The following is a 13,937-nucleotide window of genomic DNA, read 5'->3' as shown; positions in this document are numbered from 1 at the left end:
AAGCCTGGATGTCGCCAGCCTCACTTTTCCCTTCTCACCTCCAGACTCGCAAAGCCTGCCCTCCTTCCTTCACCTCCCTCCCCAGGGTGAGTCATCAGTGCTGTGGTGTCAACAATAGCTCCTTGAAGGATTCCATCCTCCTCCACCCTCCGCTAGGTCCTACGGCCACTGGGTCTGCTCCAGCCTCTCCACTTTTTACCTGGACCCTGCAGCCAGAGTGAGCACTCCTTGGTTCAGCATCCTGCTGAAAGCCCATCACTGTGGACCAAGGGATGCATACAGGAATAGATACGCAAGAAATCAACTTTCATATCTCAACTGTAGAATCTAAGTGGTAGGTATATGAGTATTTGTGGCAATTCCCTCAACTTTTTTGTGCTTCAAATTTTTCATAAGATATTGGGGAAAATATCCTTCAATGGTTTCTTTTGACTTCTTGGATAAAACTCAGACTCCTTCATGTACACCATAAGGCCCTCTATGATATGGCCTCTGCGTCACTCTATAACATCATCTGCCGCCACACACGTCCCTTCCCATAAACCATCCAAATACTTGGAGCTACTGGGGAGAGTTGGGGTATTTCATTCCTCTGTGCCCACCGATTTGCTGTTCCCAATTCCCAAAATGTTCTTCCCTGCGTTCTTCCTCCCAACCTCCTCTGTGCCCTTCAAACTCATCTCAAGTGATGCCTCCTCCAGGAAGCCTTCGCGGACTCATCTGGTTCCTCTGCCTCTCCCCTGGCTCGCAAAGGTTTAAGGCGTGCAGGGCCCCACCTAGGACTAGATTGGCAGCTATGCCGCCTCATGGAGGCCTGGCCCGAGGGCTGGGCTCTAGTTACATGGCTCTGAACCGAGGAGGAGCTCTCATTTCTCCCCTCAGAGGACGCGTCCTCGGGCAGGTCCTCTGCGTGTGCCACAAACACACTTAGCTGGCTGAGCGGATCCTGATGCTGGATCTCACAGGGCCACCTGGGGAGCCCCGCCGAGCCCCGCGGCCTGCAGCAGGGGCCGCGCCGGCCAGGGGTGGAGGCCCCCCCCTCCCGAGGAAGAGGTCCGGCCTGGGGTAGGGAAGAAGGCGGGGCCTGAGGCCGGGCGAGCCGGTGTCCCGGGCTGGGGACGGAAGTTGCAGAAGTACCATTACTTTCAGTTTTGTTTCTCTTTCAGGCACCCAGCCCCAGCGGCTTCCAGGCCCCGGGCCCCCCACGCCCCGTCCCGGAGCCCAAGGTCAGCTCAGACCCGGTAAGCAGGGCGGATGACGGAAGAGCTGGAAGGCGTTGGGGGAAGGGAGCGGGAGGAAGAGGAAGGGGGAGGGGAGGGACCCGGAAGGCGGGAGGAGAGGAGAGGGTGGGAGGGAGCACCCTACCTCGCCCCACTCCGGGGCCAGAGGCCTGAGGCTTACTTGGGAAAGGCCTCCTCCCACTCTCTGGCCTGTCCTCCCGGACCCCACGCTCCAGAAGTTTGGGGGAACACCCCCCTCCCGCAGTCTCTTCCTGGAGGATTTTGTCCACTGTGCTGGGATCTCGGGGGGGGGGGGGGGGGGGGGGGGAGTTACAGACGGGTCCACACAACTCCCCTTCAGAGGCTTCTAGGAAAGCTGAGGCCTCTTTCAGCAGGACAGGTAGAAAGAAAGGCCTCTAGGAGATGAGGCACAGGTTGCGGTGACCCCCAAGGTCTAAGAGCTAGAAGGAGAGCAAGGCCGCCCGCTCCCCACAGCCTTACTTCCACCTGCTCCAGAACCCTCCCAGGGGTAATTGGGCAGGAAGTGGGGCCCCTTGACCCCTGATGCGGTTCCCAGGGTCTAGAAGACAGGTGTGAGGGACTACAGGAGTTGGGGCCCCTTACCCTGCCCCAGTTGCCACAAGTAGAGGTGACTGCGCAGCCGGACCCTCTGCTATGTCCTCTCTCCCTGCACCCCACCCCTGCACCGGTCCCCAGCAGGGCCTCAGGACTACTCACACAGGGCTAGCGCCACACTTGCCAACAGGCCTGTCAACCCTGGGGTGCTGATCATCACACAGCTCCCTAAGGCTGGGCTTCTTGGTCTGGTTCTTTCTCAGGGCACTAGGCACAAGGTACAAGGCAGGAAGCATTTACTTTTTTGCATTTGCTGAATGTATGCCCGGAGAGGGGCGGCTCCCTAGCTCAACAGCAAGCGGCCACAGGCCCTGGAAGACCAGAAGGACGTTCCTGGCCATTCAGGTGAGACCTCAGCCCTGGTGGGGCTTGGGGATGGGGGGAGAGGCAGGCTGGCAGGCTGGAGGCAACGTGGAGGTACCCTCTGCCCTCTGACCCCAACCTCTCCCTTGCAGCATGGTTTCCCAGGGATCCTCACCCTCCCTACTGGAAGCCCTGAGCAGCGACTTCCTGGCCTGTAAAATATGCCTGGAGCAGCTTCGGGCACCCAAAACGTTGCCCTGCCTGCACACCTACTGCCAGGACTGCCTGGCCCAGCTGGCTGAGGGAGGCCACCTCCGATGCCCTGAGTGCCGAGAGACCGTGCCTGTGCCACCGGCGGGCGTGGCCGCCTTCAAGACCAACTTCTTTGTCAACGGGCTCCTGGATTTGGTGAGGGCCCGGGCTGGCGGAGACCTGCGCGCGGGGAAGCCAGCCTGCGCGCTGTGTCCCCTGATGGGGGGGGCCGGCACGGGGGGGCCGGCCACTGCCCGGTGCCTGGACTGCGCGGACGACCTGTGCCAGGCCTGCGCTGACGGGCACCGCTGCACTCGGCAGACCCACACCCACCGGGTGGTGGACCTGGTGGGCTACCGGGCAGGCTGGTACGACGAGGAGGCCCGGGAGCGCCAGGCGGCCCAGTGCCCTCAGCACCCGGGAGAGGCCCTGCGCTTCCTGTGCCAGCCCTGCTCCCAGCTGCTGTGCCGCGAGTGCCGCCTGGACCCCCACCTGGACCATCCCTGCCTGCCACTGGCCGAGGCTGTGCGCGCCCGCAGGCCAGGCCTGGAGGAGCTGTTGGCAGGCGTGGACAGCAACCTGGCGGAGCTTGAGGCTGCCCGGATGACGGAAAAGGAAGCTTTGGCCCGGCTGCGGGAACAGGCAGCTAGGGTGGGAATGCAGGTGGAGGAAGTGGCCGAGGGGGTCCTCCGGGCCCTACTAGCCCAGAAGCAGGAGGTGCTGGGGCAGCTACGGGCCCACGTAGAGGCTGCTGAGGAGGCTGCTCGGGAGAGACTGGAGGAGCTGGAGGGCCGGGAGCAGGTGGCCAGGGCGGCGGCCGCCTTTGCCCGTCGGGTGCTCAGCTTGGGTCGCGAGGCCGAGATACTTTCTCTGGAAGGGGCGATTGCCCAAAGGCTCCGGCAGCTGCAGGGCTGTCCCTGGATGCCAGGGCCATCCCCCCGCCTGCTGCCCCAGCTGGAGTTCCATCCTGGGCTCCTGGACAAGAACTGCCGCCTGCTAGGGCTCTCCTTTGAGGAACAGCCCCAGAAGGACGGTGGGCAAGAAGGAGCTGGAAGCCAGGGAGGGGATGAAACTTCGAGCCAGAGAGAGGACGGAGCCAAATCAGAGAGACACGGTGGAATCCAGCCCCAGAGTAGGGCTGGAGCCTGCACCCCAAAGGAGAACAGAGCCCAGACACCCCAGGAGGATGGAGCCCAGACCCCAAAGGAGGACAGAGCCAAGACACCCCAGGAAGACGGAGCCCAGACTCCAAAAGAGGGCAGAGCCCAGACACCCCTAGAAGATGAAGGAGCCCAGACCCCAAGGGGTGGCAGATCCAACAAGAAGAGGAAGTTCAAAGGCAGGCTCAAGTCAGTTTCCCGGGAGCCCAGCCCAGTGCCTGGGCTGAACCTGGAGGGCTCTGGCCTCCTCCCCAGGCCCATTTTCTCCTGCAGCTTCCCCACGCGGATGCCAGGAGACAAGCGGTCTCCCCGCATCACAGGGCTCTGTCCCTTTGGCCCCCGGGAGATCCTGGTGGCGGATGAGCAGAATAGGGCGCTGAAGCGCTTCTCCCTCAATGGCGACTACAAGGGCGCGGTGCCCGTCCCCGAGGGCTGCTCCCCATGTAGCGTGGCTGCCCTGCAGGGAGCAGTGGCCTTCTCGGCCGGCGCGAGGCTCTACCTCATCAGCCCTGATGGTGAGGTGCAGTGGCGCCGGGCCCTGAGCCTCTCCCAGGCCAGCCACGCTGTGGCTGCCATGCCGAGTGGGGACCGCGTGGCCGTCAGTGTGTCAGGCCACGTGGAAGTGTACAACATGGAAGGCAGCCTGGCCACCCGGTTCATCCCTGGGGGCAAGGCCAACAGGGGCCTGCGGGCACTGGTGTTCCTGACAGCCAGCCCCCAGGGCAATTTTGTGGGGTCCGACTGGCAGCAGAACAGCGTGGTGGTCTGTGATGGTCTGGGTCAGGTGATTGGTGAATACCGGGGGCCAGGCCTGCATGGCTGCCAGCCAGGCTCTGTGTCCGTGGATAAGAAAGGCTACATCTTCCTGACCCTTCGCGAGGTCAACAAGGTGGTGATCCTGGATCCAAAGGGGTCACTGCTCGGCGACTTCCTGACGGCCTATCATGGCCTGGAAAAGCCTAGGGTGACCACCATGGTGGACGGCAGGCACCTGGTTGTGTCTCTCAGTAACGGGACCATTCATGTCTTTCGGGTCCGCTCTCCTGATAGTTAAAGGGCTAGGACAGGAGAGGGGCTGGGGAGGGACGGGGGGGGGGGTGGTGCTGGGGCTATAGGGGGGACGAGGGAGGCAAGGCCGCCATGGGATGTGGTGGCTGAGGGTGTTTTCTGGAAGGCAGGGGCTGGCAACCTTTCAATGTGAAGTGCCAAACTGCTAACCCCTCTTCAGGGTGTTGTGGGGATGGGACCAAGGGCAGCAGTGTGACCACAGCTCTCAGAAGCAGGGGAGGAAGGGAGGAGTGCGCCGAGAGCTAACTGTGTCTCCTGCTTTTGGGGGGTGACTGCTGCTTCCGTCGCCACCCTTGTAGGTCAAGTTTCTGAAATTCGTAAGCTTGTGCTGATTGGCGTTCTTCAAAACTACTCCCGATGGGATGACCCAGGAGAGTCTTGGCGAGGCTGGCAGAAGGAATGCTCCGAGTCGAGAAGGGCTTGGGGTATGTCAGGCATGTGCCTTCTAGAAGAGAGCTGAGAACCCAGCTCCCCTCAGACTGGAAGCAGGGACACACCAGGTCAGAAGAGGTCTGGGACTTTGAACCAGCCACAGTCCTGACGTAGAGATCCCTCCGAGGGTGGGCTTTGTGGGGGACCAAGTACAGACACCAGCTGAGGCCAAGAGGTGTGTACCTCAAAGTCCGTGAGGTGAATGTGCCAACAGAAGGGTTGGAGTCTAAAACACAGGATTCTGAGTATGAGAGGGGAGACCCCAGGGTCTCCCCTCCCACCACCAGGCTAATCCAAGGCAAGACCTACATAGGATGTATAATCTCTGCTTTGATGTCTTTATACTTCCTAGAGTCTTATTTTTAGTTCCCCTTAGTTTTCTGGTGTGATTCCTTTCGAGAAAATTTGGGTTTGGCAGAACTAAAGGGTGAAGGAGTTTGCCTTCAGGTGGGCCATTACTGTGGGAAAAACAGCCTACCCTAACCCTGGAGGCCAGGTGCTGGACTGTGGGGCCAAACCAGCTGGAAAACTTGAGAAGTCAGTTGTGGGGCTGGGCTGGGTGGAGGGATGAAACCCACAGGGAATTCTGCCAGAGGTGAGCCGCGACCACTGTACTCTTGCATGGGCCATGGCAGCACCAGAACCGAGGTGGACGTGTTGAGCCTGGGGCTGTCGTGAGATGACCAAAGGGAATCTTAATCTAGGGATCATGGACAATGGAATGTTCATGGGGACCAGAGGGATTTTGGACAAGTCCAGAGGGAAAGTGCAAGGGAAAAGAAAACCCTTTTCTGGAGAGGTCGTTGCTTATTCTGTTGAAGTAATGGGGGAAATCATCAAGGTCAAGTGTACAAATTCAATTATATAGAAACTGGAAATGTATACACAGCAAAAAAATAATGAAAAGGAAAGGGAAGCCAGTAAGATGAGGAAATTATGTAGAATTGGTCCAAGTAAGGGCTGAGCCTCCAGTACAAGCAGTGACCAAGAGATCTACTTGGTTAAAAGACCAATCAGGCGACGTACGCAGGAGGAAATGCACACAGGCCAGGACTAGGAAACTATAAAGTAAAGTCAACCACTTGGCATTCACCAAAAATATATTAAAATACGTCATGGGGAGGTAGACTGCTGGCATTATAAAGTGTGATGCTTTCTGGAGAACAATTTGGCAATAGTTGACAAAGGTAAAAAGAAATGACCATAGGACTAAGTTATCTCACTTTGGGGAATACGTTCTGGGAAAATAATTCAAGAGGAAGAAAGGAGTTGCACAGAGATATTTGTGGCCGTCTTATATGTCACAGTCATCGACTGGAAACTGCTTGGCTGTGAGGGACAGCCAAGCAGCTTGTGGTCTGTTCGGACCATGAGCTATTGCCTTCACGTATGACAACTATGAAAACTATTTAGAAGAATATGTTATGTGATGCAATCGTAGCAAAAAGAGAGAGAGAGAGAGAGAGAAAGAATTTGGGATTATGACCACTTAATGATAGCAACAAGGTAAAAGTATGTCTGAATAGTTACCGAGTGGAAATATGTTCAACATTTGTAAATAGTGATTTGGGAGACTGAGTTCTGAGTTCTTTCGTGTACATATATATGCACATTCCTACTTCAGTTCTTATTGACCATTAGGTAACATATATGCTTAATATTTACTTCAAAAACATACACCTCTAGAAATGATGTTTGAGCATAGCTATTGGATTTGCAAATGAATGTGTCAGTTGGTATAAACGAGACTGTCCAGTTGAAGAAGAGGCAGGAGTCTGGAGGAGAATCCCAGCTGGCCAGGGCCTGGCAGGGAGGAAGGGCAGAGCAGAGGAGCAGAGGCTTGTCTGCAGAGGTTGGAGAGTCCTCTCGGGTGATCAGATCATTGTGGAGTGTCCACAAAACAGGGGAAGGTCATATTGAATTCACCAACTAATTCAGAACAACTGGAAACCAAGTGGTATTTCTACAGAACCAACTAGTATAGAGTAAGTTGTACGGGGGTGGGGGTGGGGCAGTGTCTCATCTGCTTTGCAAGCTCTATTTCCAGAGTGAGCACAGGGATGGCTCGTGGTAGGTGCTCAATAAATGTCTGTGAAATGAACAGACAGTGGTAAGACTCTTGTAGAGGTTTCCCACCTCAGATGTCTAAGCCCCAGCCAACCAAGCTGTCCAAAAGCTTGGCTTGTGAGAAATTTCTGGTAGGGGGCACTATGGACACAGTCCACCATATGCCTCTTGGGGGGTGGCCCTCCTCTGAGTCACAAAAGAGGTGAGATTGGGGTGACTTGATTGTGTGTGAAGGGGGACCTGGGAGGTCATAGGCTCTAGGGGGTCATACACCTTCAGGTTAGCAGAGCCGTTCTGAGGGTTGCATTGGAACCACAGGAACGCCATCTGGCTGCAAGAAGAGAATCCCACAGATGCTTCAGAGCTGCGGGAACCACTTGGCTTTCCAGAAAGCTGTAGGAATCCTGGGAAGCCAGGCATTGGAAGATTGACGGAAGCACTAACTTTTCCTCGTTGAGGGGTAGGGGTGGGAAGGCACAGAACACTGGCAAAACGTGAAATGCAAGAGAAGTACAGTATTGAGAGTGCTATGGAGGTAAAATCTCCATCACCTTACCCGTGACCTAGGAATCCCACTCGGCACCAAAAGAAAATTCTTGGTTAAACTAAAGATGTGAAGAAATCAGGAACATCATGAAAGATGCAACACCCCTCCCCTACACACACACACACACACACACACACACACCACATTGGGCTTGTAACAATTTTCATTCCATTTCGTGTTTGGAACTTTCCAGGTTGTGCATATACTGGTGAAAGGAGCATGCCGTCCCGGTAGGGAGAGGGTGGGTAGAAAACCTCTTTCGTAGTCTTTGTGTCTAAAGGGAAGTGAATGAGGTAGCAGAGACCTAGGTTGAGTGCTGGCTCCTCCACAAGACAGCTGTGTGATCTTGGCTAACCTCCTAACCTCTCTGAACCTCCATTTCTATGTCAGTAAAATACACAACATACCCACTTCACAGGGTTGTCATGAGTGCTGGGTGAGAAGCACAGAGAAGTGTTTTGCATACCATGAAGTTCAGATCCGAAGTGTGGGTTAGGAAAAAGCTCAGCCAACTTGTACTGACTTCATATGGACTGTTCTGCCAGTGCAAGCCTGAATGGGGATGTTATAGGAACATGTTGACGAGGTCAAAGCTCAAGAAGGTCTGGGTAGAGTTGTTACCTGTTTCTCTTTTGGAGGAGACGTTTTGCCTTGCCGCATTTATTTGAAGAAGCCATATGTAAGACACAACAGTAATTGTAGGAGCAGAAGGGACCAATGGCCAGCTTGCTAAGACTCAGTGCTGTTCCTAAAAGCCAGCTGAGAACCAGACTGTGCTAAATTAAGGACCGATAACCATAGACATTTAGGAAAAATTCAAAATGGCAAGCGTGGCCTGATCTTTTGATAATTTAGAGAAAATATAACTCGGGAGGGACTAACTTCCCCTTCCACTGTAATCTTATAATTACTATATCTATAAAGCCATGTTACCTAATACATGCTTAAGAGGGAGAATTCCAAAGGGGCAGAGGTCTGAGAGAGAAGTCAGAAATCTTCCAAGGAAATCGGTAAAGTCGGTGATCTGAGCTGGGCAGGATTCAATAGGTGGTTGCCAAGGCCAAGGTGTTTGACCATCTCTCCGTGGCAGGTCAGCTGACACTATAGCTATCCTGTAAATTGAGTGGGAGATTGGACACAGGGCATAGAGGTCTGTTTCAGCAGAGGGGAAGGCGATTTTGGACTAGCTGGGGCAGAGAACTGCCAGAGCGGGCACTCAGGAAGATGTTCCTGGCAGGAGAAAGATCAAGTTCAGATGCAAGCTTAGGAAAATAGGTAGTTTGACTGAAGACCACAGAACCAGCCTACCCAACTGGTTCATGAATATAGCTTAATTAAACGGATCAGGACAGAAGGAAAAACAGGTTTTCTGGGGACCATAGACACCTTTGACAGGAGAGTGGAGTAGTACAGTGGGATCAGGCAAGACCTCACCTGAAGCCCCAGGTGAGGAATCTTTGGGACCATATAAAGAGGCGATTAGGAAGGAGGTTTGGAAGGACAACTTGACTTGTCTCTGGAGAAACTTTGAACCGGTTAGCTCAGCAGCCAAGAGACAGGGTTGGAGACAGAACCGAGACCTCAGTACCCATGGGGTCAGCCCAGCAAAGTTTTAGTTGCCATGGGCTGAAGAATCTGTGTTGTAAACTCTTTCATTCCTTCGTGTACTTTGTATTTTTCTTCCGTTTCATAATAAATTCTTCTGAAAAAATGTGAACCTTTTCTTACATGGATTCATGGCTGTGGGGAACTGTCAACACCAAAGCCCAGAGAGCAAAGGTATCATGGCCACCCCTGCTGTAGCTCCAAAGATGCCAACATCTCGTCCTTGGGGACACTGCAGGAGGTCCCACCTAGTCCCGGCCACTGCCACCTATAGACAGAGGGCCCTCTGGGTAGAGGTGTCTTACAGGCTAGGCCTCGGTGGGAGCCAGCCAGTGACCTGGCTCAGCAGGACTGAATGTGGGCACACTCAGGTGGGGAATGACTGCGTGGAAGTGGGGTGGGGGGCAGGCAAGGGGCCCAGGTCAGGGTGGCTGTGCCCACCACTGGTCTCTGCTTGTTTTCTGGTTTGGAGGAACCAAACAAGCAGCTGTGGGCACCGTCCAGCATGCACGGTGGGCCCTGCAGGGCTGGGCGGAACATGTGCCTGCTCGCCAAACCTACCCGCTCTGACCTAGTCTCCAAAGCTCCTGAGGGAGCTCCTGCCCCCAGCTGTGCTGAACCAGAAGGGGAAAGACCTCAGATGTTCTCTCTCTCTCTTTTTTTAATGTTTGCTTATTTTTGAGAGAGGGAGAGAGAGACAGCGGGCGCGGGGCAGAGGGAGAGGGAGCCAGAGGATCTGTGCTGACAGCAGCAAGCCCGACGCTGGGCTCAAACTCACCAACCGTGAGATCACGACCAGAGCCAAAGTCAGACGCTTAACAGGTTGAGCCACCCGGGCGCCCCAGTTGTTATTTCTAACTCACACAACCTCTGACTTCCCCATCAAATACACTAGATGGAATAGCAGTTACTGAGTGCCCGCCCACCTGTGCTTCATACCCATCGGCTTCCAGAAGCTTCAACTCCTACAGAGTAGGAATCGTTAGCATTATTTGACAGACAAGGAAACCAAAGGTGGCGAGGCTTGCTCTTGGATCCTGACTCCGAAGCTGCCCTTCCAACCAGCTCTGAATCCTAAGCCTATGTTCCTCTTCTCTCCTTCGTCAATGACGGCCGAATGAAATGAGATCTGAGGTTCCTTCCTGAGCTAACAGACCAGGCCCTTGTCCCTATAATAGGACTGGAATCTAACACAGGAAGGGAAACTCAGAGATACTTCTGAGCATCCCAGCGGCTAGTGCTCACTGCAGGGGGGTGGGGCGGGGGGTGGGGGGAGCAAGACGGAGAAGAGAAGACAGCGGAGGAGACAATGTTTTGAGTGGCCTGGTGGGGAAGCAGGGGGTGGGAGTCAGGGCCCACCACTGCTGCGGTGACAGCCTGAAAAAGAATTCTGCAATTCATCATCGAATGACTCAGCCTGGCTTTGGACCGGAGCCTCTGTGAACCCCGGGGAGCATGACTCAGCAGCTGAGGGGGCCGGGCCGCAGGAGAGGCTGCCACGGTCCATGTGAGCGGTAACTGTGGGGAGAACGGCCTGTTCCAGGCCCCAAACCCCAAGGCGGAGCGTCTGCCTCTGTGGTCAGACACACACGGTCTGGGGTTCCTAGCCATGTGGCCAAGCCTCCTCCCTCAGACCTGGGTCTCCTCTTCTGCAGGCCTGGCTGCCTCCTTTCCCCACGGCCTTGGGGTCTGCTGCAGGATACTGTGGCCACAGACTCTGGGGGCCTCTTTCCCCTTCACTGCTCTGCCAGGGTCAGGCCGCCCTCTCTAGAAGGGCAGCAGGGGCCCCACTGTAGGGGCGGAGGAAGGCGGGCACATGTCACAGGCGGGGCACGCGACTAGGCAGATGGTCACAGCATCCCTCCTCCTGCTGAGGGCCAGGGAATGGGGCGCTCTGCTCTTGATTTTGCTCAAGGGTTAACTCAGAAAACGTCTCTTCCCCCTCAGAAATTTTCTCTCCCCTTAACACTCAGGTCAGGACAGTCCATCAACTTACCAGCTGAAAACAGCCAAAGCAACGGGGAGACAGAATGGCCCCCGAGTCCTATGGGGGAGGCCGGGACACAGAGGTTGTAGGTCAGCAGGAGGGCACACAGACCCGCTCCTCCCCGCCAGTGCCTGGGCACTCTTGTCTGGTGACCCCAGTTACTTTCTCACCTCGATTATTCATACAGTTCTTTCCTCCCCTGCCAAACCCTCAGGACAAGAACTTCTGATTCACATGGAGCATTCCATGATCAGGTGTTCTGTAAATATTTGTTGGTTGAAAGAACAAATGAGTGAATCTGTGCTAAAACCCTAGTCACCGTCCCTAAGGTCGGAGGAAGCCCTGGGAGGAGAGGACAGGCCCTGGGGCAAGAGACGACTATCCCTCCTCCTTAGAAGGGAGGCATGAATAGAAGTTATCCAAATTCTGGGGGGAAAAGATAGTAATCCCGCTGTGCTGTCCTTTTTCTTTTTCCCACCACTCCTTTAACCTTCTAAGGTGCTATTTCACTTAATTGTTTATCCTGTTTATTGATTATTGTTTGTGTTGCTACCCTGGAAGGATGCAAGCCCCAGTTGCTACCCTGGAAGGATGCAAGCCCAGAAGGCATTTTGTCTATTTCATGCACTGATCTAACCTACGTGCCTGGGGTATAGTAGATACTGAATGAATGAATGAATCAATCAATCAATCAATCAGTCAATGGTATCTATTGAGCATTTACTCTGAACCAGGCCCCATTTTACATGTATTATCTCATTTTGTGCCCTTGACAGTTCTAGGAAGTAGTATTACTGTCTTCCCTGGTTTAAAGATGAGGAAGGTGAGGGGCGCCTGGGTGGCTCAGTCGACTAAGTTCCCGACTTCAGCTCTGATCATGATCTCATGGCTCATGGGTTTGGGCCCCACGTCGGGCTCTGTGCTGACAGCACAGAGCCTGGAGCCTGCTTCGGATTCTGTGTCTCCCTCTCTCTCTGCCCCTCCCCTGTTCACACTCAGGCACTCTCAAAAATAAATAAACGTTAAAAAAAAGAGAGAGAGAGAGATTAAAAATGAGGAAGGTGAGGTTAGAGATTATGTAACACGAACAAGATCACCAGGAGCTGGGCAAGGGGCTGGGCAGAGGCCAACGCCAGCTGTGGTCTGCCTAGGGACAGCTTTCTATCACTCCCCGGGGAAGCACTGCACACACCAGGCCTTCCAGGAAAGCCACACCCGCTTCATCCCTTCTGGTTGGTGTTTTTCTTTATCCTTCTTCCTACCGACTTCCCACATGATCCCGTCCCACCCCCAGAAGATATCTCTGCCCTGAAACACAGCACCCCAGCTTCCAGACTTTTCCTGGCAGAACCGCAGAGGCCTGAGAGCAGAGAAGGGGACTGGGGAACCTAGGCCTGGCTCTCCCCACCCAGGCCCTGCAGAGTTGAGGCAGGAATGTTCCTGTAGCCCACTCCCTAACACCTCCCTTCCTGCTGTCCCTCAGACTGTGTGGGAGGGTCCCCAGCCCCAAGTTCAAGGAAGGCAGAAACCCCCAGATCACTTTTCTGTGGGCTTCCTACCGCTGGGAAGTAGGCTAGAACACAAGAAGGCCTCTGCCTACGCCAGGGGGCCAGTGCTCCCAGACAGGTCTCCTAGCAAGGACAGCTTTGCAGGCCCCTCACCTCCTACCTCACTCTCCTGGCCCCTTCCCTGCATCCCCTTAAGCTTCTGTGATTCTCCTGCCAGGAAGAGTCTGGAAGTTGAAGAGATGCTGTGCTTCAGGGCAGAGGTATCTTTTGGGGGTGGGATGGGGTCATGTGGGAAATCAGTAGGAAGAGAGATAAAGAAAAATATCACCAGAAGGCATGAAGCGGGTGTGGCTTCCCCAGAAGGCCTCCTGCAGGGCACCTCCCCAGGGAGTGATGGAGAGCTGGCCTCGGGCAGCCCAGCCCCTTGCTCCTAGTGATCTCTGGGGAAAAGAACGGAGACCCAGGAACAGCAGGAGCAGCAAGAAGCCTACAGACACCTGAGGGCACCCATGTCCATGCTCAGGGAGACACAGCACCTCCACCTCCCTCCAAGGGCTCAGGAGGGCAGTGAGAGAGCGAGGGTAAGGAGGCTGGGATGTCTAAGCAACATCTGGAAACGGGCGGTCGGGGGAGTCAGAAGCTAGACTGGGGGTTGTCAGGGAGAAACTGAGTCCAGATGTTGGGGAAACAGTACCACGCCTCACACCTGGGATCCTGCCTGTGGCTGGAGCCAAGCATCCTCGCTGGTGTTGATATGAGAGAGGGGGTGTATCTCTGTGGTCTTATAAACACATGGCAGTAGGCATGCCATTAGGATGTTCCCAGGCAGGCATGCGCCCCATCAAAGAAGCAAGACTGGAATTTCCCTAAGGCTATCATTTCCTACCATTTAATCCTCAGTCGAGGACCACAGGGCCTCCCAAGGGCAGGTGCTGGGGGAGTGAGCAAGGTGCAGAGCTCTCCAGGAATGCCCCCATGCCCCGTCCACCTCTCCACCCACAAGCCCCTCTCCTAACACAGAAGGTGATATGCTCTCCCTCTGGGGTCTTTCCCTCCAAGAAAGGGATTCAGGGTGAGGACAGCCTCATTTTATCCCAGCTCTGTCACTCACTAACAGGGGACACCCGCATGGGTTTCTTAACCTCTCTGGAC

The 13,937-nt window shown here is 55.0% G+C and overlaps 1 protein-coding gene across 3 annotated transcripts; it reads left to right on the top strand.

Annotated features, from left to right (window-relative positions):
* Window positions 1–840: 840 nt before the first annotated feature.
* Window positions 841–9,402, top strand: TRIM56 (tripartite motif containing 56). 3 transcript variants are annotated; one of them, XM_027042045.2, is made up of 4 exons: window positions 841–1,053; window positions 1,167–1,241; window positions 2,060–2,201; window positions 2,312–9,402. In XM_027042045.2, exon 4 carries the CDS (start codon window positions 2,313–2,315, stop codon window positions 4,623–4,625), a length of 2,313 nt encoding a protein of 770 aa, XP_026897846.1. In that variant the 5' UTR covers window positions 841–1,053; window positions 1,167–1,241; window positions 2,060–2,201; window position 2,312; the 3' UTR covers window positions 4,626–9,402. The 3 variants fall into 3 exon arrangements, with proteins under 3 accessions (XP_026897846.1, XP_053069578.1, XP_026897845.1); XM_053213603.1 differs by having other exon boundaries at window positions 841–1,065; window positions 1,167–1,226; XM_027042044.2 differs by having other exon boundaries at window positions 841–1,065.
* Window positions 9,403–13,937: the final 4,535 nt, after the last annotated feature.

This window comes from Acinonyx jubatus, chromosome E3 (genome assembly GCF_027475565.1).
Source record: "Acinonyx jubatus isolate Ajub_Pintada_27869175 chromosome E3, VMU_Ajub_asm_v1.0, whole genome shotgun sequence".
NCBI lineage: Eukaryota > Metazoa > Chordata > Mammalia > Carnivora > Felidae > Acinonyx > Acinonyx jubatus.
This window is presented reverse-complemented; position numbering and strand designations above follow the sequence as displayed.

Bases quoted from the DNA above. Each gene is read 5' to 3' on its own strand.
- TRIM56 (XM_027042045.2), top strand. From the start codon at position 2,313: ATGGTTTCCCAGGGATCCTCACCCTCCCTACTGGAAGCCCTGAGCAGC.